The 27,361-nt window shown below is 39.7% G+C and overlaps 2 protein-coding genes across 5 annotated transcripts; one reads left to right on the plus strand and one right to left on the minus strand.

Moving 5' to 3' along the window:
- Positions 1–322: 322 nt before the first annotated feature.
- edem3 (ER degradation enhancer, mannosidase alpha-like 3) lies at positions 323–26,276 on the minus strand. Of its 3 annotated transcripts, none has more exons than XM_054790168.1 (22): positions 26,186–26,276; positions 15,619–16,567; positions 15,480–15,525; positions 14,018–14,118; positions 13,738–13,777; positions 13,503–13,615; positions 13,283–13,436; positions 12,692–12,826; positions 12,392–12,497; positions 11,102–11,199; positions 10,818–10,943; positions 10,659–10,742; positions 10,405–10,488; positions 10,104–10,228; positions 9,198–9,372; positions 8,975–9,129; positions 8,743–8,887; positions 5,799–5,990; positions 5,546–5,711; positions 4,135–4,320; positions 3,869–3,883; positions 323–2,339 (listed from the first exon to the last, which is right to left on the minus strand). In XM_054790168.1, the coding sequence occupies exons 2-22, from the start codon at positions 15,705–15,707 to the stop codon at positions 2,017–2,019; spliced, it is 2,658 nt and encodes an 885-aa protein (XP_054646143.1). In that variant the 5' UTR covers positions 15,708–16,567; positions 26,186–26,276; the 3' UTR covers positions 323–2,016. The 3 variants fall into 3 exon arrangements, with proteins under 3 accessions (XP_054646143.1, XP_054646142.1, XP_054646144.1); XM_054790167.1 differs by having other exon boundaries at positions 3,836–3,883; XM_054790169.1 differs by lacking the exon at positions 3,869–3,883 and having other exon boundaries at positions 325–2,339.
- npl (N-acetylneuraminate pyruvate lyase (dihydrodipicolinate synthase)) lies at positions 17,157–24,004 on the plus strand. 2 transcript variants are annotated; one of them, XM_054790170.1, is made up of 11 exons: positions 17,157–17,398; positions 17,691–17,764; positions 19,735–19,822; positions 20,068–20,125; positions 22,103–22,178; positions 22,272–22,364; positions 22,440–22,585; positions 22,673–22,719; positions 23,393–23,477; positions 23,560–23,599; positions 23,679–24,004. In XM_054790170.1, exons 1-11 carry the CDS (start codon positions 17,328–17,330, stop codon positions 23,825–23,827), a joined length of 927 nt encoding a protein of 308 aa, XP_054646145.1. In that variant the 5' UTR covers positions 17,157–17,327; the 3' UTR covers positions 23,828–24,004. The 2 variants fall into 2 exon arrangements, with proteins under 2 accessions (XP_054646145.1, XP_054646146.1); XM_054790171.1 differs by lacking the exon at positions 22,272–22,364 and having other exon boundaries at positions 17,158–17,398.
- Positions 26,277–27,361: the final 1,085 nt, after the last annotated feature.

A 27,361-nucleotide genomic window follows, 5' to 3' on the forward strand; every position in this document is an offset into this window, starting at 1 on the left:
AGAGCCGAATTCGTGTGCTCTGGAGCCCTGGAGCAACATTCAAACCTCAACATAAAAAAATTAATTAAAATTCTATTCATAATCAAAACATTCAAAAGAAAACATATACAAAGATTAAAATCTACATGAAAATATACAGTAAATGACAGCATACATCAATAAATGAAATAAATACAAAATATAAAAAAATATATTTAATTTATGAAATCTAAGATATACAAAGACTTTTAAAAATGTCAGATAAAAATAAATGGATGAATAAAATCGCATTAGAATGGGAAACATATAAAAATGAATAAATAAATTTCCTTGAAGGGATTTATGAATTATGTCTATCTGTCCATGGGGTTTATCAATCATAGCTATACTGTATATATTCTTAAAATCTAAATACAGTACATTTAATTATTTTTTAAAAGTAATAAAAAAAGATCTAATGTAATGATAATGAAAAACTATAAAACAAAAATATATTAAAAAAATACGTAATATCTAGCTATTTTCTTTGGGGGTTTAAGAGTTTAAGTAGTAGAAATAAAATGTGAAAATCTATGAATTAACATAATTATATTATTATAATAATTATTATTTTAATTTGATTGCATCTTTCTACAGGTATCAATCTAGTCATCGGATGATAGACTATGATAAAATAGCAGACTAGGCTGTATGAAAAAAAGTTTTGGTACACCTACAGAAAGCGGCCATTGAAACAAATAGCTATTTTCTCAAACACAATATGGCTCAAAATGTTATCTATCGAAAACATATACCTAAACATACTAACAATTGCAAACGAAAACCCTTGTGTTGTATTAATCACCTCACTCAACATCTACACACATTACCATTGCTCAAACAGATCAATGACAGTCTTCACAATTCACTTCCCAACTTTTATTAATTTAATCGCGATAATTCATCATTAATTCTGCTCCTGTTTGTTTGAACGACAGATCCTTTAGCACCCCCCTGTGGCCAACACAGGCATGGCACGCTGCTGGGAGGGGCATGTACAGCACGTATGGGACAACTTGGCCGGACACCTGAGCAAACGGTTTTTGTATTATTTCAGTCAATAAATATCGACAAATACATATTTATATTGTCAGGTGACGTACTGTATGTTTGGTTTAAAGTCTGCCACAAAGAAGACTTGCAAAGTTGTATTAGAACCACACCCTTGAATTTATAATCATCATCATCATCATCTTCTATGCCGCCTATCCTCACTAGGGTCGCAGTTGTGCTGGAGCCTATCCCACCTGACTTCAGGTGAGAGGCATGGTTGCCAGCCAATCGCAGGGCACATTTAGACAAACAACCATTCACACTCACATTCATACCTATGGACAATTTCAGGCGTCTCCAATTAACCTAACACGCATGTTTTTGGAATGTGGGAGGAAACCGGAGTACCCGGAGAAAACCCACGCACGGGGACAACATGCAAACTCCACACAGAGATGCCCAACATAGATTCGAACCCAGATCTTCCCGATCTCCTGACTGTGTGGCCAACATGCTAACAACTCGGCCTGGGAAAATAATTAAATAAGATTGGTAGACCATGTTGGTCTGACAGTAATTTTACATTAAAAGAAGTCTCAGAAATGCATAGAAGACAGTGGAGGTAATAATTTGCACTAAATTAAGAGGATTAAGCACAAAAAAATGTTGCGCCAGGAATTGGTGCTGGTTTTTCCACTTTTGTTACCAGTGGGGGATTTTTCGGCCAGTTTCCATAATTACTCAGTAGATATCAGTGGAAGATGCACAAAAGCTGCTTCTTGATAACAATTAGTTAACAAGTGTTAAAAAGAAATGTCTGACAAAATGAGGTAAGAATCCTGGTGTCTCATCTGTCATCAACCAGGCTTAAGAGGACTCCACTATGGTCCGCTAATGCATTTGCGTGGCCAGCCTTGGCACTGCATGCCGCCCGCACACAGCAAGAGAGGAAGATAAAGATTATGGTCACAACCACTAAATGTTCATGTTGGACTACGGGTGATGTCAAAGCTCGTCTTTCTCCATCTGCCGAAACGCCTCCAGGTCCTCGTGCCAATCGGCTAGCAGTTCGTCCACCGATTGGCTGTTGGAGTCTGCGTCATTTTCAGGCTCCACTTTCTTTTCAGAGTCCTCTGTTACCCGTTCAGCGGATGTCGTAGGATTGACATCCTCTGCTGGACTTGTGTCTGGATCTTCCTTTGATGAAATCACCTTTGATCCGTCCGACTCTGCCGTGCTCGACTGCGATTGGCCAATGGGTGCGAAAGAAGTGGGAGTCGTGGCCTCCATTTGGCAGTCCTCCTCTGCCTCATGAACGACGTCTGCACCTGAAAAGAAAGCAAGCGGTGGTGGGTGGAGAGACGTGCTGTACACTAGTGCAATGTTTCCTCCTCTTGGTCGAAAAATAGAGCGGTGTTGACAAAGAGGCTGCCAGCTATAGCAGCATGATGCCTGTGGTGACTCACAGGATGAAATCTCTCATTTTGTTACACAACCAAATGGGAGGAGAAAAAAACTGGCAAAAAATAGCTAGGAATTTGGCAGAGATGGAAATTATTATTCAATTGAAATGTTGTTTCTATAAATACACATCACTAGAAAGACATGGCTGTAGGTGACAACAGTGTATCCTGGAAGGCATGTTTGAGCTGACCGATTCTATGAGGTCATAAGTTCAGCTCAAATCAAACTATTAACTTGTCTTTTGAATGACAAATAAAATGTCATCAAATTGAACAAACATATAAGTACTATTTTTGGACAAGTACAGTACCAGCTCGGCTCTACTAGAATGTGCTAGTACTGCTTGTACCGCATTGAACGCATTAATCAGAACGATACATGCTAACAAACAACAGCAACAGAGAAGAATGATGGTCTCCTGTGGTTACTTTTTAACATGTCGCTGTTTGTAAGGGACCAATTTTATTCAAGAGGAGACTGAGGGCCACTGCAGCAAACCACCAACATTAACATGCATGTTTATTCCATTTATAGCAGTGTATAGTCGTCCCTCGCCACTTTTCAAACATCGCTGCCTTACTCTATTGCGTTTTTTCAAAAATTCATTAATAAATAAATTATTGCTGTTTGGTGGTTGACTATGACCTATTATTAGTAAAAAAAATATTGAAAGACAAGTTATATGTAGTATTCTGGTCACTAAGTGTCAGTAATGTTACATTGAAGAGACGTAAATTCTCCTCCCACTCTGCATGGAAGTGGTACATTTTTTGAAACCCTTTCTTAAGTTTAGAGTAAATAAATTGGAGGCTAGCTAGTTCGGTCTGTATTATGCTAATGCTTAAAGTGGTGACCGTATTTAGAAAGCCATAAACAGGTCTTCTATGCTCTGACTTCCAATTTTTAACATTGAATCCTATTTCGCGGAAATTCACTTATTGCAGTCGGGTCTGGAACCAATTAACCGCGCTAAACGAGGGACGACTATCCTCTAAAGTTACAAAGAAGTGAATTTTACTGCGAAGTACACTGGAAGCAGTAAGAAAATGGCGTGGCGCAGCAAAGTGGAGACTATGGTGTAAGTATACAATACTACTTCTGCCAGTGGAAATACAGAACCGTGAAGGTATCGCTCAGTAGAAAAGGGGCCTATGAATTAATTTTGAGTACCTCAGGAATAATGCAGCTATATAAACATTATAATAGTCCTGACTTGCAACATATGAACTACAGATTGGTGAGAAACCAACATGAGGCATGAATGAGTCAGAAGGGAATATCACAAATGACACAATTAGCGGCCAGGAAGTCGCAGTCTTAAGGAGGGAGGTGCATGTGGATGAAGAGGAAGAATACTCACTGCCCTCAAACAGGCTTCCAGGAAGAGCTTTACCTTTGAATATGGCTGCTGTTTGTCCACAAGATGAGAAGGGAGGAAAGAGAAAGGAGAAAGGAAAATAATGAGGCAGAGGAGAGAAAGCGCGTTGGTGTAATATTGATAAACTGCCACCATGACGTAACCAAAGCTGGTGGGGCTTGGAGAGTGAGTCACTGACAATTGCTCCACCTCATCTTTAATTCATGATGAAGACGATGAACAGTGAGAACCAGAAGACGCAAACGAGCAAGAGCAGAGGAATATGAAAGGGAGTGGCACACCTCTGTCCCGGGCTTTGTCGCTCAGCAGGACCTCCACCTCTCGATATTCCTTCAGCGCCTCCTGGAGGATATTGCCCTCCTTGTGGAAGAGGAAGAGGAGGGGCAGGGTGATGTCCTCCGTGCTGCGGCCGTCGCCGGCCATCTGGAATAGAGGGGCTGTGTCGCTGCTGCTTCCCTCATTGTCGTCTAGGAGACAGGGACACAATTCAAAGCGCATTTCATATAATTCATTAATTATTAATCCATATTACCTTGGAAACACTGCACGTAATATCACTTTGGTCATTTAAAGCAACAATATGTCGGATTTAACCATTAGTATCTAATTGACAGCACACTGACTTGTAATAAGGAGGATAAGAGCATTTGTCATTGCCACAGCAACCCACAAATGCCTATTAGGTACGCGACGATGCAAAAGTGACTTATGTCCGTAGGGTTTGTTTATTGGCACCAATTGTGAGAAAAATCTATCATCTCCCTCACTTGTTTGCTCCACTTTTGATAAAAGAGGCGTTCAAACAGTTGCAGGTTTTCATGACATCATGAAAAACATCCTTCCTCATGGATATAATACCGCCTCTGAACTGCCCCTAGCTAAGATGAGCGTGCTCCGTGTATACGCCCTTCCTTTCACAAATGACAGCCTTGTAAAAATAAATAAATAAAAACAACAGGCTTCGCTACACATCTTAAAAATAAACCCTTGAGCTCAGTCAGCTACAGACGAGGGACCTGTAAGTTTTTCTTCAGCGAAAAGGCTAATCTGGCATAAGGTTGCCGTTAAAATGTGAGTGAGTTGTTCACGTCTGTGTGCCCTCGTCTCACTCTGTAACGTTATGTTGTTGTATGTGATATATGGCATCTATTACGTTGGACAAGTGCAGAGTTACAGTGTACATGTATATGTAAAAAGTGGAAAGAGCCCACAATAGCGCTTCTTGGAGACACACACACTGTCGGAGGCAGGTGTCGACAAACACAGCTCGTCAGCATGAAAGCTAATTTAAGCTTAAACACACTTCCAATACACTATTGTGAGGCCTCTGAGATTTACTTAAATTGTTGAAAAAAAGTATAAAAATACATTTAAAGGTCCCACCTTTAAATGTACATTAAAATACATTTAAAGGTCCCATCTTTAATTGTATTTTGGTTTCGGGCAGGTTTTTCTTAATACAAGGCAGAAAAAAATTGTGATTAATTTATACGTCAGAGTACATTTCTCATACAATAATGGACGACAACAATGAAGGTGGTTGTTATGGAAGATAATTACATGGCACAGACAAAACTCAATTGACTTACCCGACTGGCTGTCTTCGAAGTAATCTTATTTACGCACCGTTAACCTAATCAACAGGTTCTTCATCCTCCTTTGTGTAGTCAAGCAGCTCGCTCGCACACTCACCGATGACAATGCCTCCGATGGCACCGGCCTTCTGGATGTGGCGGGCCTTCTCCGCAAACATACACTGGCCCCTCTGGAGCAAAGCGATGTGGCCCTGCATGTACTCGGCATTGGTAATCTCACTGCAGCCGGTGTAAGGCTCGGCAACCGTCACAAAGCCACGAACCTACATGTTGGAAGGATTAATATTATAGTAGGAACAGATGTATACAGTATATTGATTTCAGTGAGAAGGCTTGTCAAGAATGCTCACCCCTGTTGTGCTTTTGGACAAATCTGTGCCAAACTGTGCTGGGCCGGCGGTCAGCACCACCCTGCCAAAGAAGGGATGCGAGACAATCTGAATGGCTCGGGGTGGCAGCTGCTCTTTTTGCTGCTGGCTGGAAAGCTCCATCATCTCCTGCATGAAGCGTATGCCATCCTCTGCTGCTATGGGGCTCACTGCCTGCAAGGGAAGGAAGCAGGGAAGTGAAAAAGTTACTCATCCAGGATGGGAAAAAGATTGATAGTTATCATTGTTGAGTGAATGGCTATTGTGGATACAGGACAAGTTTGGAGACACTTCCCCACACTATTGAATAAGAAGGTGTCTCCAAACGTTTGACTGAGACTACATCACAAATCTGACAAGGTACAGTACATTCTTAATCAATTTAAGGTTTGTATTGACCAAGTTAAAATGTTTGGTTGCTTAAGCCAGTATTCCCAACCTTGTATTGCGCCAAGGCACATAATTTACATTAAAATTCCTCACAGCACACCACCAAACAAATGTCAGAAAAAGTATATATATAGTCAAATGATGATCTTGTCTCAATTTACTCACAAATTTACTTACTCAGTGTGAAATCTGTACCTGTTTAGTTGAACACAAACATTATTTGTGGAAAATAAATAATTTTCTGACCAATTAAATGAAATTGGATAGACACTAAGGTACCACACAGTGGGAGGGCATCACTGGCTAAAGCAATGGCAGTTTGATGGACTGCACTGCTTGGCAGCAACCAACAGAGGGCGCAATCAATTCAGGCCCAACTAGGGTCTTGAAAGAGATCAAGGAGAGATAAATACAGGTTTGCTGCAGTAAGATTTCAAAGTAAAACAGAAAAAAAGTTTATACAATTTCTTGCCCCTATGCAAACCCACACAATCGCAAGACATCACCAATGAGCCATTCTCTTCATTAGTAACGACTACGGTTGTAAATCTCTTTGTGATAGACGATTCAATACGCATCGAGATACTGTGTTCCCTTCGTTTATAGCGGAGGATAGGTTCCCAAAATATCCCACAATAAGTGAATTCTGCAAAGTAGCCAACTTTATTTGTTTATAGTTATTACATATGTTTTAAGGCTGTAAAACCCCTCATAATACACTTTTCTCAGACAGGAATTAACATTTTCTCACATTTTAAACACTCTCAAGGATCAAATTTCATTACAATTTTAATGATCAAGCTACTTGGATGGACACAGTAAATTGTTAAGTGACTCATGCGTATTCACTCCTCTGACTGTGCTTCGTCCTGGCGCCGTTAGGCTATAGCGTTTTTGTATCCTTGTTATTGCTCCTGTTGTCCTCCTCCTCGTCCTACTCCTTGAAACAAAGTTTCATTTAGCCAGTTAGCTGCTTCTTCTTTTCTATTGTTTATTGGTGCTTAACAAGCAGCTCATGCGGTTAGCTAGTTTGCTAGCGACAACACAAAGGAGATTGACTGACAGTGGTGTACACCCAGTCAGGACGCAGACCACGATGGGTGGGTTCTCCTTAGCCAATAAGGACTGTTGTGGCTCTATATTTAGCCAGCTATTGTCTACTGTGGGTTCCTAATATGCTAGTACAGGCACGTAAACACACTGAGAGAGGTGGAGCTGCACACGTCTTCAACATGAATATATAACACCCTCTACTGGGAGCAGTAGTAAATACAATAACAGAGACATACAACAGGGCACCGACAGACTGCTCTAATACACCACAAAGACACAGAACACAATGTGCGTTCATATGCTGTTAAAAAAATATATGCAAAATTGCACTTAAAAAAACCTGCCAACCTGCGAAAAAGAAAGAACTACCGTTTCCTCACTGACTCGCGAGCGGCACAGTATTTAAACAAATAGTAGTTGTTCTGAAGCAAAAAAAGATGTCACAAGATTATAATTTAGCCATAGATTAACCGCACCGCTGTACAAGCCAAAGTTTAAGAAAAAAGTAGTGGCTTACACAACGGATTTTACGGTATATATATAAATGTGTAAATATGCATAATATTATAAAATAAATGTCAATAAAAACCTGAGCAGCAGTATGAAATAAACTTCTTTCTTCTTTATTTGAATTTTGTCCTTCCTTACAGTGCCACCAATGCTTAACAATCAGCATACAAAATAATAATACTTATACTACATGGGTAATTAACTGACCAATCTGGTCAGTTGTGCCATCTATTAGAGCAATTATTGGCTGAGAAGTGTGCAGAGGACATGTTCACAATGCAATGTTTCTGGATTCTGCTCATCATCATGGCGGCCAAACCCGCAGGGAAACTACAGAAGTGGATGCCGAGTTGACAGTCCTATTCAATTCTAGTGTCCCTGATGCTCTGTTAGGTTGGAAAAGCAAACAATCCCATACTCCCATAATGTCATAACAATAGTAATTGTGCCAAAGTGTGTTTTCAACACTGCAAAAGGGTGCCATACTCTGTTGGTCTAATTTGTCAAGATTTGTTGTGCTATATAATTCAGAGCTGCTCTACATAGATGACAAATGCCGTGGCTTTGGTGAGTTTTCCGTCCTTCTTGTAAAATCCAAAGACGTTCCAAACTTGACACTTTTTTTTTGCTGATGTGTTAAAAAATCTTTTGCGGTGACTAGCTAGTGATAGCCCTGCTACTATTTACATCTATTCTCCTCTTCAGTCATGGTAGCTATAGAGCAAGCATGAAAATCGTATCGCTGGTCGATTGCTTGTCTCGCGAAACCCGGTGCATGTCTCTCCTGTCGATTAATCAGGATTTATGGATGATTCTTATCAAACCAGGATGCTACTACCGACACAGCCGTCTATTATCAAACTGGATATCTGGTTGTATCGGCTTATCGCTCGCTCAGTAACAACTGACTCGAAATATGGCAACACATTTTTTAAAGCCGCAAATTAGAGCATGTGGTAATTTCCTTGTGTACCTGCGTAGCATGCTGCACCAGCTGCACCCTGCCATCTTTCAGATGGATCAGGCTGACACCCATCCTTCTCAGCAGCTCCAGATGCTCTGGGTTGTTCGCCATGAAGTCCTGCGCTCTCAGAGGAGGGGTTCCCATGCCGGGCTCCCTGGATGGAGGAAGAAACAAGATAGGGATCTTTCATGGTGATACACAAAACAAATGCAGTATTATCAAGCACGCAGGCAAGCATTACCTGTGAGGAGCAGGACGCGGGCAACTCTTGTCCACCACGCTACGAATCGGTTCCCTCAGATTACGGGGAAAGGCGGGGTCAGGGAACAAGAGACGTGTGTTGGGGCAGGTCCAGTCAAAGTTTGAATCATCCAGCTCTTCTGATGATTGAGGTATCTTGAGCACATAGAATGTTCTATTAGAACATGTCTGTTTTGATGCGGATGCGATGGTGGCACAATTACCGTTCTATTTGAGGGAACTAAAGAGGAAGAGCGAGGAGCCCTGGAGAGTGACAGAGGCAAGAGATGTGCCTCGGTCGTAAAGACGTAGTCCTCCACATCAAAGGGTAGGTCCACCCCATCGGCAAAGAGCAGGAAAAGGTACTTAAACATCTCGGCAAGGAAGAAAGAGTCCATACTAAGGAGAAAATATTATTGTTATTGAATTTAGCAACAATGTTCTAATATTTCACAACTATTAATTAGTGTCATCTCAGATTTTTCCATCTATTCCAGTGTCCAAAGTGCAGGCCATTTTCAGGCCGCAGCTTGTGTTTTTATTGGCCTTGGGCATATTGTAAAAATAAATAATTTACGATAATTTTTAACATGCTTTGTCACCTACTGTATAGCGCAAAACTGAGAGGTAGATGTTTTGCACCAATAGCTTAGCATACAGTCAGGGAAAACATTATTAGACCACACTTGTTTCTTCAGTTTCTTGTTCATTTTAATAGAACAATGACAACAAAAATAGCTCATAAGGGTTCCATTTTTTGGCAGTACAATGCTATAGCTATTCATGTAAGAACTTAAGTGATTTTGGCTATTATCAAGAAAACCATGGCAACTGCTAGATATCAGCTCTTAAATTCAACTCTGATGAGCCATATTTGATATCATCCTTATATTTGTCCAAGCAAATGTACCTTTAGTTGTACCAAGCATTAAAATGGATCAATAAACTGAAGAAACAAGGGTGGTCTAATCATTTTTTCCATCACTATATATTGAACTCCATTGGACTCCATTGGTTTTAGCATCGTTAACGCACTAAATGTACCAAAATGGCTCCCGCAGCCTTAAATTTTTCTGTATGTGGCCCTTGGTGGAAAAAGTTTGGACACCCCTCATCTATTCTATTCTCACCGGTCTTCATGGCTACCGGTGCGCACGTCCTTCATAGCAGCAAAGCCACAGGGAACGCGAGCAAAGCGGTTAAGGTTGTCCAGGATGGTGCGACCTGCTTCCAGGTAGTACGAGTCACCTGTTGCCTAGAGTGAGAAGACAATGGCAATCATTACAATGGCAGAGTGATTATTTTATATAAAGAATGTTTTATGATGAATAATTACTACTTTTCTGGTCTTCAATAAGTTTAATGCATATAACATTTTTGTGTACCTGCAAAAAACAGCAGTTGACCTGCACTGTTATATAGATTAGTTACCTTGTAAAGGAAATAGGTGCTCTCTGCAAATTCTGGCCTTAGAGGATGCTGGGCCCAGTGTACCCTGAAATCTGTAGTGAAAGCCTAGGGGACACACGAGGTAGAGTGAAAGGATCTATGGACAACTACAGCACTGGAAGCTACATAACAGGTGACATTTACATGTGTCACAAATAGTCTTACCTATCCCTTAAGTTAAATTGTATTTGAACATGATTCTGTGTGTTCAAGAAAGTAGAACAACATCTGATTACCTCTGGAAGGAAGTTGTGTTTCTTGGTAACTTGATACAACATTTCATGAGTCTCAATGGCTGGACGGATGTCCCCCTTCAACACCTATGGTGACAAGAGTAGCAACACTGAATGAAATAGCATTAAAAAAAACATTCCAATCAAATGACCTAATTTGACCTGGAGGCCAGGAAAGAAAGCCAGCAGAGAGTCCATCCAGGTCCGAGCTGGAAGCAGAGGTTTGTGGATGTGGACATCCAGCAGCAGCGGAGGCTGGCTAATGTACTTCATTATGGATGCATAGTGCTGAGTGTGAAGAACACAGTCCAATAATGAATGCTTTAATAGACACCCACAAAGTTGAGCATCTGAACATTTGAACTAGAACACATCTATAGCATGCATTATACTGAATTATCCAGTAACTTATCTACTTCAGCAAGTGTGTGTGTATGTGTGCTCACAATATTGAAGCGATGCAGAAACTGGTCATCTCCCAGGAGAACGTAGGCCTTCAGTAGGTATTCATAGTACGAGTCAATTCCTGCTCCAACTCCACTATCTGGAAACACAGCATACATGAATCATAACACAAATCAATGTTGACTCCTCCAATGTAAAAATATTCCCTTGACAACAGAGTTTGTATATTATTATTATATTCCCATCAACCTTGTTCCTTGTCCTTTCCAGCTGCCTTCTCATCACATCCACACTAGTGGTTGACATTTCGGCTGTTTTTACAAAGCCGGTTCTTTTGGCTCGGCTCACTAAAAAGAGATGGCTTTTTCGGCTCCCATGTGGCTCCTCAGATGTTTTTGCTGTCTTAATTTATTACCAAATGATGTGTATTGTGTAAAATGAAATATCAATGTAAAAAATACACTATATCAAATTATTATTATTTTAATATTATACAAAACTATCCATCCATCCATACATTTTCTATACCGCTTCTCCTAATTAGGGTCACTTGGGCATGCTGGAGCCTATCCCAGCTGACTTCGGGCAACAGGCGGGGTACACCCTGGACTGGTCGCCAGACAATTGCAGATTATACAAAACTAGAGGAAGCAATTTCAACTTTGTAGAAATTGCGTGTGAATGCCAATTTGAAATGCAGAAGCGCAACTGAAATGCTGTAGAAATGGTTGAATTTTGAAATGTAGAATGACTGTTGGAATAGTTTGGAAGATGAGCTGAAGCTGTACTGAAATGCTGCTGAAATATATGAACGTTCGAATGAAGCATGAATGTCTAAATTTGTTGAAAAAAGGTAGAAATGTATAGAAATGTGTTGAGTGTAGAAAGAATTGGAAAACAGAAGAGTAGTAGAATGGAGTAGTAGTAGTAGTAGTAGTAGAAGAATGTAGCATGCTAACAAGCTAACATTAGCATGCTAACACCTAGATGAGAGTGCCAAGTGTTTATACAAGTATATGTGTGTACTCATGGAAATAGCAAAAAATGCTAGTATGCTAATTTTGGCTTGTTAAAAATGCTAACATGCCAATGTTAGCATGCTAACACCCAGCATGACAGTGCTAAGTGTTTGTATATGTGTCTACCAATAAAAATGGCTGAAAATGCTAATATGCTAATGTTAGCATGCTAACATTAAGACGGGAAAAAACTAATCGGCTACGAATTGGCTCCTAACGACGCCAACTGGCTCCTGTCGTTCATTTCAAAGAGCCGGCTCTGAGAGCTGATTCGTTCGCGACCCGCACATCACTAATCCACACTCCTCTCACCCCTGCGAACCCACTCTCCTGAGTGGATGTTGATGGTTGTTCCCACCAAATTGCTGTTCCTCTGCCTCTTCTCCCAGAGAAAGTCCAGGGCTCTCCGGGCATGGGCCTGTGCAGTAAAGAAGAATTATGAATTTGTTTTAATCAAGTAATCAATTATTAATCACCAAATAATAAACAGTGATTTTGTAGTAGTGACAAACAGCAAATACTTATTTTTGGCATATGATGACAGTGATTCTAATTAAATGAGTCAAAATGCTCTGACATCATAAATGTTAATGTTGCTGATGAGAGTCCAACCTCAAATACAGGATCCCCAGTAAAGCGACTTAACGCAGCAAACTCCAGGATGATGGTCCCCGCGCATGCTGTGCAGGTGTCCGTCTCTGTGCCCGTCCTCGTCTCAGGACCCCTGACGCCGTATTTCAAGTTCACCTGTTAAGAATCAGAATCATATTAAATATTTACTATAATAAATTAAGATATTTAAGAAGGAAGCGGATACAGCGGAACCTTGGTTAGCTTTAACATTTTTGGGTGTCTACAACAAAATAATTGGATTTACATTATGTCATATGGAAAAGATGGAAGATGGATAAGCATCATGGATGATTACACCACCAGGGCATATATAATATTACCATAAAAATGCATTTTGTGGCAATAAAGGTCTTCTACCAATAATGTCATACCTCTCATAGACGGCTGGTTCTCCCTGCATTTGAATACATGAATGCCTTGGCCACTATATAAAGGAATTAAAGTATGCCCATATACTGCAATAGTGCAACAGTCCAAAATAACCATGAAGGCATGCATTTAAAATTCACATTTCTATTCAGAAAGACCAAACACAAGCGTCACACAAGACCGAGTGTGTGCGTTTCTCACCCTGGGGTAAGGAAGGCCGCTGCTGGTGTTGAAGGCTGGCAGCAGACGCAGGCCCAGGTCTTTAGCCATGTGCAGCAGCTCATCCCGGTACCACTGCATGTGTTGACCTTCTTCTTTCAGCATCACAGCCATAGAGTGGCCGCCCAACAGACCTCTGAAGAGCAGAACACCAAATATGTCACACATCCTCTCGATAAAGCATTTTTAAGTACCGTCTTACCCGAGGACACGAATGTTGGTTTCAAAGACAGACACCACAATGTCATTGTCCAACCTCACGTCTGACAGGACTCTCCTGACTGCTGCCTCGAACTCTGTTGTCTTGTTCAAAAGCTGGTAGAGACACTTGGTATTAAAAGGCTTGACTACACGCATAACCAAAAGGAGTAAGAAACGAATGCAATATCTTTCTTTATTCCTGCAGTTTTATCACTTATCAGTAAAAGAAAACTCACCACAAGAGTATCCAGAGTGTCTATGAGGGTCAAAGAGAACCTAGAGGTGACAAACAACTGTTAAAGGGACATCAGTAAAAACTATGCATTCTTTCTGCACTCTCTTTATGTCATTTGTACTAATAGGACACAATGCTGCTACCCTAGCAGCTCACACTAAAGATGGTGGCATTCTCTAGTTGTTTTTGAGTCTTGCTGTAAATATGCTGTCCGTACTGGTTACAAAGTATATATGAAAATGAAGGATAAATGTGAATAACACAGGCAGTACAGTACTCACTTTCCCAGCGCGTCATCTACATCGCCCCGACTGGGTTCCAGTCCACGCACTCTTCCTCTGCATGTTAGAGGCATCAGCTCATCGGCTGGATATGCATGGTCCTTGGAACAATGAACAATCACATTACATACAGTAACGTCACTCATGTTTTATTAGATATTCAATCATTTGCTACTACACGTAAATATTCGCCATGTTGAATTGTTGGTTGTCGCGAGTTATAACTTGCCGGCTAACACCGATATCTAACTTCACTACAATCTACTGCATTTCATACATGATTAGACAATGATTGTCTAAGTGAGCTAAATAAAAGATGTACACAACATGGCCGTATGTGGACAGCACACCAGATTATGGAAGTTTATTCAACTTTTGGAATCTAACGTCCCATCTATGTTTTGTTTTTTTACCATTGCTCTATATTTGTTTTCAGCACACTATTGCTATACTACTATTACTATTATTATTGCATTTACAACGACTTATTAGTTGTAGCTCATCAATCATGCATATGTGTCATTCCTGCAGGAGATGCTAAGACAACTGAAGTCAGCCCTCTGCTACATCACACAGTACCCCAGGATCATTCAAAAGCTGCCATCCCAGTGTGGGATAGAAAGTAAAACGTTACAGAAATCACAGTGTTAAAAATAACGCTCAAAATATAAAACTTTATGAGACATTTGAATCCATCCATCCATCTATTTTCTACACCAGTGTGGGTAGCCAGAGCCAATGCCAGCTGTCCTTTCGATATTTTAAGGGCCAGACACCAAAACTTGATTATTATTGGATAATGCGGTAGCCTAACTGGGTCACTGAGATGTCAAGAAGTAAACGTCCCTCCTAATCAAATAGCTAATTCTGCAGAGCCTACCCTTTTGATAAAAAAGATGGCGAAAAGAAAGAAAGATACCGAGTACGTTGCAAAACCATGCAGCACCAGAAGTGTCATTGATGGTAAGAAGTATTTTATTTATTATTGGATCGGATAGCTTCAGTATCACAATGTTAATAAAAACAATAAATTCAGAGACTTATCATATTTTTAAATTGTTGGTCTTGCTTCAAAATTCACGCATTTAGTTGTATTCGTTGTTGACATGGCTCTCATGGAAATACATTTTCAAATACAGCATGTGCCTTTCATGTCTCTATTAGCCAAAAAGGTTCCTGACCCATGGTGTAGCCATTCACTCCTTTTTACACTTGTACTAAAAATGCTCAGAAGTGCCATGCATGAAGTCTGTTGCTTCTGTTGTGCATCATCAAAGTGTGAGTCGTTTTGTAATGCAACACTTAGCTTCATTTTACACTTGTATGGTAATAAAGAACGTTAAAATCGTACTCAAAACATTGTCCTATCCAGTGAAGTATAAAGGGGCTTTTGATGGTGAGAGTTTGATTCTGGAACAAATTATTTGTATTTACAAAATGTGTTATGACAAAGATTACTTACCATGTAATTTTGGTATGCATGGTCAAACATCTCAACTACTTGAGCCCTTTTGAGAAGAGAGAACAGACAGCCCACATCAACATCTTTACTAACAATCAATGATGTTGTGACTATATAGTTTTAGTTTTCTCAAACTTACCTCAACTTTTGTTTCTCCTCCCGTGACATGGCACATCCCAGGCTACATAAGGCTGCGAGCAGTGCCAAGACGAAAAGTGCGGATGGCATTGTGGCAGATGTGGAGCAAAGTATACCTAAACTATACTAAGCACCCCTCCCTTATCACTTCAACGCAAATCTAACAAGACGGCACCTTTAAAATCATGCTCAAATGGAAGGTAATGCAGGTTTACATAGTGAAGTCCAGGCCACTTGCACTCAATCTTCTGTCAAAAAATGAATAGCAATATGTATCACATGTCATTGGTTAGTTAGGCTGTTTGTTTACTTTTCCCAAACAGGATCTACTGAAATCAGGATGTGACACGTTGACACTATATAGGCCCCCAAAATGTATTCAGTTAAGCTAATGTATTAATGAATTCATGAGTGTGTCAATTTACGTGTCCTTCCCTTGGCAACATTTGCAACTTTTCTAAACTTTATCACTAAAAAACAAATGCTGTTAACTTAAGCAAACATCCGAAAGGCCCACTCCCCTCTTAGTAAATTAAATAACCCAACAGTCCTTGTAAATCCATATTGCCTAATAATTAGGTTAATAATCCCGCACTGTTAACAAATGTGTTTCGTCATCTTTGGGGAGAAGGAGCCGAGCACTTGCCATGGTTTCATGAGCGAGCTAGCCACCCGGTATGCTCTCTCACCGAGCTGTTCTCCACACTGACACGACAAAACTATAAGACGATTGAAAATAACTCCATTGGCTAAGAGAAGCCATTGTTCGTAAAACACTGTCTGTCCATTAAATTACATGAAAAAGGAGGTCAAACGAGCCGTCTTCTGCTTTTTCGGGGTTAGCCTGCCATTAAAACCGGAAGTAGTTGAAACGAAGCCGTCAACAACATCCGCTTCCTGGTAATGGTGCGTCCGCTCGGGTAGACTCGTTGGAAATCGTTATGGTAAACCTTCAAGAAAATGACAGTGGAACACTATGAGCAGCACATTTAATTAAAATATGAACACACCCAGACAAGTAACTGTCAATACAAAGCCAGGGTATACCTATGTCCAGTTTGAGGCAACTGTAAAAGATAACTGTCAATACAAAGCCAGGTTATACCTATGTCCAGTTTGAGGCAACTCTAAAAGAGTTACGTTAAATAAATAAAATCAAGTATGTGTATTCACGCAATAAATGCAGCTCTAGTGTGTTCGAAATATCACTCCTATCTACATAGGAATACAACCTTTCTGAGTTGTTATGAGGAAAAAGAAGAACCAATTCAGCAAGTCCTGTTAGTATTTGCTCTAAATTGAGTGTCAGCACTGAAAAGGGATTTAAATGACTATTCATCAGGCCCTAAAATTAACAAAAACATTCTGTAGTGGCGTGAGAATGTTTAACATAACATTTTACGTTTACAGTGGACACGTGGAAAAATGGCAATGTATTTTTTAAAATAGTAACAGCATATTATCTCAACTATTAGTATAGTGTGTGTTTGCCTTGTTATGACCGCGCTTGCGTAAACTCCATTTCCCATGACGCTTGGTATGTAACGCCGTCATGTGACCGGATCATCACAAACCTACTGACTGACTGACTCCAACCAGTAGAAAATAAGCCACCAAGTTAAACCATGGTTAAAAGCCGGACTCGATTTCCCCGAAAGTAAAATTGACTTGCGCTCACAGGGGAAGGGGCGAGTTTTTACGGAAGCTATTATGGCTCAAGCTGTTGGGAAAAAATTGACAGGGCTTGTTGCGGCTACATTCACTCCATTCACCTCGCAAGGGTACGTAACTTTTATACATTTTCGGTTTAGTTGTACATATATCAATGTTTACAGTACAGTAAGTAAAACGTTATTTCCTCTTGCAAGATAGAAAAATGCCTGTTCAGATACAGACAGATGGCCAAATAAAGGGAAAAGGCAGAAGAATCAAGCATCTGCATGTTTTTGAAAGTTAAACATCTTTGGAGCTTAGAAAGGTGCTCCTTTTACTTTGCCTGTACCTGCAAGAGAGGAAAATGTATGTAGTGTCATGTTGCCAAATATGGAGGTGTATTTGTTTCCCCCAAAACAGTGAAGTCAACCTATCAGAGATTGGACCTTATATTGACTACTTGACAGAGAAGCAAGGTGTAAATAGCATATTTGGTAAGTTTTACAAGTGGGTTCTTCCTTTCAATATTTTGTCCTTGTTCACACCTCAGTCAGCATGTGCTAACCTTATTAACATAACCCGTTTTCCTGATGAGAGATCTGTTGAACAACGTAGAACCACCCTAGACTGTAATATGTTCACCTAGGGTACCGTAGCTGCGGGAGGGGATTTTTTAACAACCGCAGCGAGTCCAAGGCATCAATAATGCTGGTCGACTGACAGAGCCTGATGTCATCAAAATTCAACAATCAATACAGTAAAATCATTTAATAATGGCATAGTATCGCATGTTACTGGTGCACAGACCGTTAAATAGTCGGTCCAGGCCAGCAAAATTGTGTGTTACATTTAATATTTGTATTATTAACTTCCATGTTGTCGCTTGACACCGGTGTAGTCGTTTACTAGTATTTTGGCCGTGTGCAGCTTGTGTAAGATGTTCAACAGATGTAACCACAATGATACACTCCTGATTGAAACTCTTAAGACCAGTTGAAAAATTGCTAGAATTTGGATTTTGCACATTTGGATCTTAATGAGGTTTTGAGTAGAGCTACAATATGCAAAAACTAGAAGGAGTGAGACAAAAAGCATTTTGAAAAAGTAATTTATTGAAAACAACAGTTAAACTGAAATATGCTGTTTATCAGCTGATCAATAGTTTAAGAACATCACTCAAAAAATAACAAAAAAACTCTCCAAACCAGAACAAAAAATGTTCTCAGTAGGACTTAGTAATGAGTAGCTCCACCGTTCCTATTAATCACTTCAAAAATTGCTTTGGGCATGTTTGATGCGAGTGTTTCCAGGAGGCTAGTGGGAACATTACTCCAAGTGGTGAAGTTGGCTTCACCAGGGGCATCAACTGTCTGGAACTGACGGCCATTTTTATAAACGTCCCTTGCCATCCATCCATAACATCCAAATGTGCAAAATGCAAATTCTAACAATTTTTAAACTGGTCTTAAGATTTTGATCAGGAGTGTATCAGATGGGTCACATGAAAATACATCCATCCATCCATTTTCTATACCGCTTCTTCCTCATTAGGGTTGCGGGGGCATGCTGGAGCCTATCCCAGCTGATTTCGGGCGACAGGTGGGGTACACCCTGGACTGGTCGCCAGCCAATCGCAGGGCACATATAGACAAACAACCATTCACACTCACATTCATACCTATGGACAATTTAGAGTCGCCAATTAACCTCACCTGCATGTTTTTGGAATGTGGGAGGAAGCCAGAGTACCCGGAGAGAACCCATGCGCACACGGGGAGAACATGCAAACTCCACACAGAATTGCCCAGGGGAGAATCAAACCCAGGTCTTCCCGATCTCCAAGCTGTTACTGTGTTGGCAACGTGCTAACCACTAGACCACCGTGCAGCCCACATGAAAATACAGAATGCAATTAAGCATTTAATATACACAAAATAACAAGTATAGCAATAGCAAAAATACCAATTATACCGTAAACAGCAATTGTTATACCCAGAATATTATTCAAATGACAATAATCATGTTATGTATGGGTCTGTTGACGTTTATTCCTATGATTTGATTGTTTTGACTTCAACTAATCTCTTTATCTGAACTTCCTTACAAAGATGCTGACTGTCATCCTACAGCCTTCCTGACACTGTAACAAAATGTAAACCGTCAACATTGAGAAACAGTGTTGCAGCCAAAAAAGACCAGTCAGCTTTTTCATCTGTGTGGGTCAAATGTGATTCCTGCTAAATGTCACTTATCCTAAAACTTCCTTGTTTCAGACAGTTGTGTTGGTGTTTCCATGAGAACCTTGTTGCTGATGGCAAAGAAATGTCGTAGACGAGGTTCATCATTGACCACTGGATAATGTTTTGTTCCCAAAAGCCACTTTTCGTTGTTGCTTTTTGAGATATGTTCTTGAATTCCCCCACTAATGTTATAAAAAATGTAACAAGACCCTGCTTGTTCACAGTAAATGGCACCACAGGAGAGGGCATGTCTCTCAGCGTTGCAGAGAGGAAGTTACTGGCGGAGGACTGGTGTCGGAAAGCCAAGGGCAAGTAAGTCATCACACAGAATTCCCATATTTCTTCCAGCAGTTACTGTACTGTATGTACCAATCCACACTGACAACAGTACATATTGGAACAAAAGAATAGCATAACCAGAAGTTAGTGGGGTGCGAGCACACTTGCCCCTAATGCAAAACTGCCATTCATGTGTTAATATAAAATAAAAACAGATAAGTTTAAGATAAGTTTAAGTCTGTAGTGTAGTGTTGCTTACTGCATGTTTTCATGTACAGAATGGAGCAGGTGATCGTGCACGTCGGCTGCACGAGTCTCAAAGATTCCCAAGAACTGGTGAGTTCCTGTTTGCAGTGATACAGTGCAGATTACGACAGGGATGTCTGCGACAAAGGGTTTTCAAAGTTGAATCTGATTTGCTAGATTTTGTCTAAAAACAGGCTTAAACGCTCAGATAAACAAATATATGTGCTAAGTGTTCAACTACAGTAACTTAATTTATTTAGTGACACAGAAAGCAAGACACGGTCACTGTCGGCAAGTGGGCATATCACACATCAGCAAAGTGCACATAAAGTACGAACAACTTGGCTTGAAAAACAACAACTTGCCGAAACTCTGTTAGCAGTCTAATTTCTTGGATTAATATCAACAGTCGGGATATAAAATGAAGTCGGCAAAATAACCTTACTTGTTTTAAGTGATGTGCGTGTGTGATATGTACGAAGCTGTGTCAAAATAGGTTATGTATAACAAAAGCAAAGACTTTCTGTGTAAAAATGTGTGCTCGGCATCAGCCGTGGGCACCCCCATGTAGGCAGAATGGTACAGTCTTGATCACACGACATTTTCATGCATTTGATGGCTAGATTTATAGTTGAATCAGACCCCTCTGAATCAAATCATTTAATAGTAGATTATCCTAAGACACACCGAGAATACTAACACTAATAATGTTCAGGCAACACCTGCCAGATTCACAAAATCCTTTCAGCAGTTGTTCTCAATCTTTTTAACACCAAGTACCACCTCAAAAATACTTAGCTCTGCGAGTAACACAGTTTTTTCTCCCTCTGCTGACCATCGCTTACCATCGTTTAGCTTGGAATATTTGACTACTACTTGCAGATAACTGGCTTGTGAGTTGAGTTAATAAGTAAAATTACATTTTGATTCAATTTGTTTAAATTTCATACATATTTCTTAAAAAAAAAAAGAAAAGTATAAAATAGTATAAAAAAAAAAGCGTATTTGGAACCTGTGTACCACTAGTGGCACAGTTTGAGAAGAATTGTCATAGCTCATTAATAAAATTAATATAAATAAAGATATAATAAAAAATTACTAACGAAAAAAATCTAAATTGTAATTGTTGTGTAAATGATAAAAAAAAATGTTGTGAAATGTATAACTTGGTCATTAAATAAACAATTGTTTCAATAGAATTATTGAAGATTATAATTCACAATTAAATTATTAATCAATGGACAATTAAAAAAATTATATAACATTAATTCATATACATCTATTTAATTAGCATCACGTTTATTTAATTTACAGTAGCTCCTCGTTGATCGCGGTTAACTGGTTCCAGTGAATTTCCAGTAAGTAGGATTCCTTCTTTTATGAATACGATATTTTTGTAGGTAGAGCATAGAAAGCTGTTTACAACCTTCTAAGTATGGGTTTGAACATTACTAGAGCCATCTGGACATGAAATAACACCCATATAGTCGCCTTTACACTCATATTACACAATATAGTAGATATAATCAGAGAAAATAAGCCATTTTTAAGACTTCAGAGTTGAGTTTTAGCTGGATTACAGCCACAACAGTAGTACATCATAATCATATTATTATTGTTATGATTATGATGTTATAAGGCTGTAGCTTGTATCTTTCACATACTGAAACCAAGTGGCCAGTGTCGAATACTACATATCACAATTTGAATGCGTCTTCTTAAAGCATTACATTTGTATTTTAGTTCAATAAGCCATTTTTATCCTTGCAAATGCTCCATTTACGCAAGTAAAATTTGCTTAAACGGTACTTTTTGTGCCTATTTTGTACTAATAGGCCATATTCAACCACGCAGCAGCACAATTTATTAATATATATTTTGAAAAACCGTGAGAGTGAAACCACAACATGAAAACTGATGTAGCGAGGGACGATTGTATAGCACTTCGAAAACCCCCCGATTAAAATAAATAAATACATACATATATAAACAAGATTTACTATAGTTATGCTGTAGTTATTGACAATGCACTGCATGCATGACTGCACTTGGTTATGATTTGTCCAGGCTCGCCATGCAGTAGAGATCAGTGCGGATGGGATCGCTGTCATTGCTCCCTCCTTCTTCAAACCACGCTCTGCAGGTATGTTATGTCTTTAAAAGGTGGGAGGAAAAACATGTATCTCCACGTTCAAGTTGTTCAAAACAGAAGAATGACATACTAGTGTCATCTCAGAGGCACTGAGGACGTACCTCCAGGCAGTGGCTTCAGTCGCCCCCACTGTGCCCTTCTATTATTACCATATTCCAGCTCTTACTGGTGTTACTGGTCAGTGCCATTAATAATTGCTTTCCAACATGGCAAGAGCATGCTGTACTTATTCCTTTTATTCCTGTCTGTAAGTACCTGCGAGAGACTTACTGGAAGGAATCGAAACACTCATCCCCTCCTTCAGGGGTGTGAAGTTCTCAGGAAGTGACCTGATGGACTTTGGCCAGTGCATCAGCCACATTCAGCCCCACTGGTCAATCCTGTACGGCGTGGATGAGGTGTGGTGATCATGCTGCATGAGGACATACTGTGCTTTGACCTATGACCTCCACGGTTATGTCACTTTACACACTTCTCTTTTCTAGCAACTGCTGGCAGCCCTCGTGTTGGGTGCCCACGGAGCAGTCGGCAGGTTGGTGGTTTTGTTTTAGTTTGGTAGCTGGATTACAAAAATAACACACATCGTAACATGTTATGTCATCCCTCAGTGAACTAGGAAGTAGCCTGAGTGACCTTGTTAGTTGGTTTGTTAGCAGGATTACGTAAAAACGACCAAGCTAATTTCCTCCAAACTTTTGTATACCTCTTAAGTCATCATTCAGTGAACCAGGAAGTAGCCTGAGTGACATTGTTAGCTGGTTAGTTAAGAGGATTATGTAAGAACGGCCAAGCCAATCTCCTCAAAACTTGACAGAGGAATGGCCCATGGACCAAGGAAGAACCCATAAAGTTTTGGTGTAGGTCCATCAGCCAGCTTTATAGTAACATCACATCGTAACATCCACTATCATCCTCCATGAACCAGGAAGTAGCCAGGGTGACATTGTTAGTTGGTTAGTGAGCACGTTTACATAAAAACCACCTAGCCAATTTCCTTAAAAATTCATAGGGTCGTACATGGACTGATGAAGCACATGTTATGTATTGGCGCAGATCCATTTAAACATCCAAAGTAACATAATGTACCATGAAGCAGGAACTAGCCTGCTCACTAGCAACCAGATGAGCAAACAAAGTTTAAATCCGATTTATTTTTCAATTTTTTGTTGTCATTCATACTTACGTATTAATGTCTCTGCCCGCAGCACGTACAACTATCTGGGAAGTCACATGAACAAGCTGGTGTCTGAGTTTGACAATGGAAACCTTGCACAAGCAAGGAACATTCAGGTAGCTAACACATTTTATTTCTGTCCCATTTTTATCCATTTCAAATGTTTTAATCTATTTTATGTTGTTTGTTTTCGTGCAGTTCAAGATGCAAGAGCTCATCAGCTTTGCCATAAAAGTTGGTGAGTGTGCTTTAACCAAATTCAATACAAACACAGTCTTTTCTGGGCCGTTTTCTGATTAGTTTTTTCCCATCGGTAGGATTCGATGTGGGCGTGAACAAGCAGCTGATGATGGAGGTATCCGGCCTGCACCTCGGCCCCCCTCGTCTCCCTGTGATGCCGTGCACTAAAGAACACGCTCTGTCCATCAAGCAGAAGTATCAGCACCTCTTCCCTGTACACCCATAGGGGCCTACCTTTCGTTAAGCATTTATGTACTGTATCTGTGTATTATCCCTTCAAAGAAACCCATTGTTTAAAAGGACACAAATTAGGAACATGTGTAATTTTCCAACTGAATGTATACAAGGCTAGTAATTCACTTACACTCCTTTGGGGGCTAATAAAGGGCTTTCTTAACCTTTCTTTCCTGTGTGTGTTTTTTTTATTTTTTACTTTTTACTGCACATTCAGGCTGTGTCCAATTTAAGAATCTGCAGCCGACAAGGCCAGTAGCCTACTTGGTTGATGAAGGGCATAAGTTCGGAGGTCCCTCCTCAAGCCGCGACCAGCCTTGTGAATTTAGATGGTCGAGCCCAAGGACACTAGACTTACACAGGACTGCCCATTTGCATCCACTTCCATAGTAAGCCCTGCGTGTTTTTGGCAGCCATGATGGTGAGCAGAATCGAGAAACATTGCATTGTAAACATGTCATCTGAACACTGCTCAGCCATTAATTGCACGAATAGACGGTCCAAAAGATCAGATATGTCATTTCTCAAGTTCCCCAAGAACAAAGACAGGTATTTGTCCTAATTATGTAGATTTATAACGCTGGTTGTTGTCAAAAACAGGACAGTGGCCAAGACTCACAAAGTGTATATTGTGTGGGACTCCCACACAATATAGCTTAAAACTAATTTGTTCCTCTGAGTGATTAGTTCAATTCATGATAAGTCAGTGATGATAATGATGATTTAGACCAGGGGTGTCCAAAGTGCAGCCCGGGGAATCTGGCCCTCCCTGCTTAGGCTGCTGCCCCCGCGACCCAATCTTGGATAAGCGATAGAAGATAGATGGATGGATGGATGGATGGCACTGAGATAGGAGCATGTTGACACTTTAAACACTTGAACTCTGCAGGTGACATGATTGGGGGGTGTCATTATAGGTAGAAATGATTACAAAGTGTAAAAATAGCAGATGTACATGCTCAAAACACATATTGCAACATGTGACTTGTAAGCTTGTGCAATGTTGCATCCTTTGATGAAAGCATCACTTAAGTGCTTCATAAAAGCAACTGATCAATGAATCAGTACAGTATGCTTATCGCTTTTCAATACTTTAGAGCAGGGGCGTCAAACTCGTTTTCACCATGGGCCACATCGCAGTTATGGTTATCCTCAGAGGGCCACTTTTTATAATTCTATTTTAGACATTTATTAATTAATTATGACATTAATTTTTCGTTAATAACTAATAAAAAAATAGTCATTTTACATTAGATTTGACAACAAAAATATTGTCAATATTGACAACAAATACATTTAGCAAGAAAGATTGTCTTTTTGATTTAAAAAATATATATTTTTAAGTTTTTTTGTTAGTAATATTTTGTTTTTACTTTAATATATTATTTTATTATTTATAGTAAACATAACGGTAAATGTTAATTATTGTAAAAGCAATTTTTAAATATTACAATTTTTACTTTAAATATATTAAATATATTAAATATATATATTTATATTAAGTAAAAAAAATATTAAATTACAGCATACAGCATACATATAAAAATACAATAGTGTAAATATAATTTTACAATAGTATAAAAGTAAAAGAATGAAAAATAAAGCGTAAAAAAGTAAAGACAAAATTTATATTAATAACAAAATTAAAATATATATATATATTGATATATATATATAAATATTTTTTTAAATTATATTAAAATAAGTGTCCTTTTGACATGCATTATTTCAAGGCTTTCGCGGGCCACATACAATGATATGGTGGGCCAAATCTGGCCCCCGGGCCTTGAGTTTGACACCTGTGCTTTAGAGCACAACCCGGTGGTTGGCGCATTTTTGTTGATCCCAGGTCGGGACCTTACTGCCTAGCTCATCTCCCTCTACTTTCCAGGCACTCGTTACTCATGTTTGGGCATGGGACACAGACTCAGGCTTGATCACGCTGTAGTTGACCGCCTTTGATGAGGGTGTCTCGTGTTGAAAGGTACACTACTGATGATGTGTCCCAAAATGTACATCCTTCCCATTGCTGAGATAAAGTTCCCACACCACTCTCAACATCCACGCCTCATGTGATTACCATCTATTGGCAGAAAGGACATTTTCCATCAAGTCCTGTGTATTTATGAACCCAGATAACTAGATTTAGCCTGTTGTTTTCTATGTATTATGTCAAGTCAAGTTCATAGAAGGTTAGAAGAAAGCGTTCTGAACCATTTACAGTGGCAGCTCGGTTTTCCCCACCAAGCACACAGATTCAAATTTTAATGTAAATAAAACGTCTGATATTAAAATCAGTTTAGTTTACGTGACCTAGGCATAACAAACGGCCAAAATGTTAATAACTTACAGAGAGTGAGATGAAGGCGAACTGCTGGCCAACGAGCAAAACACCGTGAGTGACAGCGGGGATGGGCAATCACGCGTTAGCAAGACACAGAGTCGGTCGACGAGCTTGTGGGCGGTCTTCGACTTGAGTGACCGTTTTCCGCTTGGTTTTAGTGCCTGGCATCTATCAATTTCCATTTATTTCTAGCGTAACAGTAAAGCGCAGCAATAAATAAGTAAATAAACGGTCGTCCATTGGCCCCACAGGATGGCCAATCCACCCCTGAGCGTTGACAACACTGTAAAGAAGGAAAAAAGTAAAACGTAGGAAATAGTTTCTTTCATACTGCTGCTCAAGTTTTTATTGATATCTACATGTAGATCATATTTCTGCAGTATAACATATTTTTATATACGAATAGATAAATTCATTGTGTTGAGTAAATATCATTCATCCATTTCATCAAAGTGTATGCACAGTGTCGAACTATTTTATACTCAGCTCAGCGCTAGGGAATATACACTCCTAATGAAAATCTTAAGACCAGTTGAAAAATTGCTAGAATTTGCATTTTGCACATTTGGATCTGAATGATGTTTTAAGTAGAGCTACAATATGCAAACACAAGAAGGGGGAGTGAGACAAAAAAATTTGGAGCTTGTAATCTAAACAAAAAAACCCAAACTGAAATAGGTTGTTCATCACCTGATTAAAACTTTAAGTCTATAAAAGCCAAAATCTGCTCAATATTTTCATTTTCTGTCAGGCATTCACACTGTCATGCCCTCCTGATGACTAAAGCTAAGAAGCTTTCTCTTTTTGAACGTGGTCGGATTGCATAAGCAAGGCCTCTTGCAGCGTGCCATTGCTGCTGAGGTTGGGAGCAGTAAGACATTCATTCTACATTTTTTCTTGAAAGTTTATGGAACAAAAAAGTCAAGTGCTAGACAAAGAAATCACACGTGCGCTGTGCCGGAGGATCCGATTGGCTGTCCATCAGACACAGGGCGGTCTTTGACCCAAATTAAGGCCCTTACTGGTGCTGACTGCAGCGCAATAACCATCAGACGGCATCTGCGGGAAAAGGGTTTAAAAAAACAAAAACTAATTCGAAGACCTCGTCTCCTTCAATGCCACAAAACTGCCCGTTTAGACTTTGCCAGTCCCAAACATGGGACATTGAAAGGTGGAAAAAAG

Source organism: Dunckerocampus dactyliophorus, chromosome 10, assembly GCF_027744805.1.
Source record: "Dunckerocampus dactyliophorus isolate RoL2022-P2 chromosome 10, RoL_Ddac_1.1, whole genome shotgun sequence".
Taxonomy (NCBI): domain Eukaryota; kingdom Metazoa; phylum Chordata; class Actinopteri; order Syngnathiformes; family Syngnathidae; genus Dunckerocampus; species Dunckerocampus dactyliophorus.

Excerpts from the sequence above, each read along its gene's own strand:
- edem3 (XM_054790167.1), bottom strand. The coding sequence starts at position 15,707 with ATGCCATCCGCACTTTTCGTCTTGGCACTGCTCGCAGCCTTATGTAGC. Across the intron at positions 15,526-15,618 it reads GAGGAGAAACAAAAGTTGAG|GGCTCAAGTAGTTGAGATGT; the intron begins GTAAGTTTGAGA and ends TCTTCTCAAAAG. Across the intron at positions 3,884-4,134 it reads CGACAAAGCCCGGGACAGAG|CAGCCATATTCAAAGGTAAA; the intron begins GTGTGCCACTCC and ends GTGGACAAACAG.
- npl (XM_054790170.1), top strand. The coding sequence starts at position 17,328 with ATGGCTCAAGCTGTTGGGAAAAAATTGACAGGGCTTGTTGCGGCTACA. Across the intron at positions 20,126-22,102 it reads TCAAAGATTCCCAAGAACTG|GCTCGCCATGCAGTAGAGAT; the intron begins GTGAGTTCCTGT and ends TGATTTGTCCAG. Across the intron at positions 23,600-23,678 it reads CAGCTTTGCCATAAAAGTTG|GATTCGATGTGGGCGTGAAC; the intron begins GTGAGTGTGCTT and ends TCCCATCGGTAG.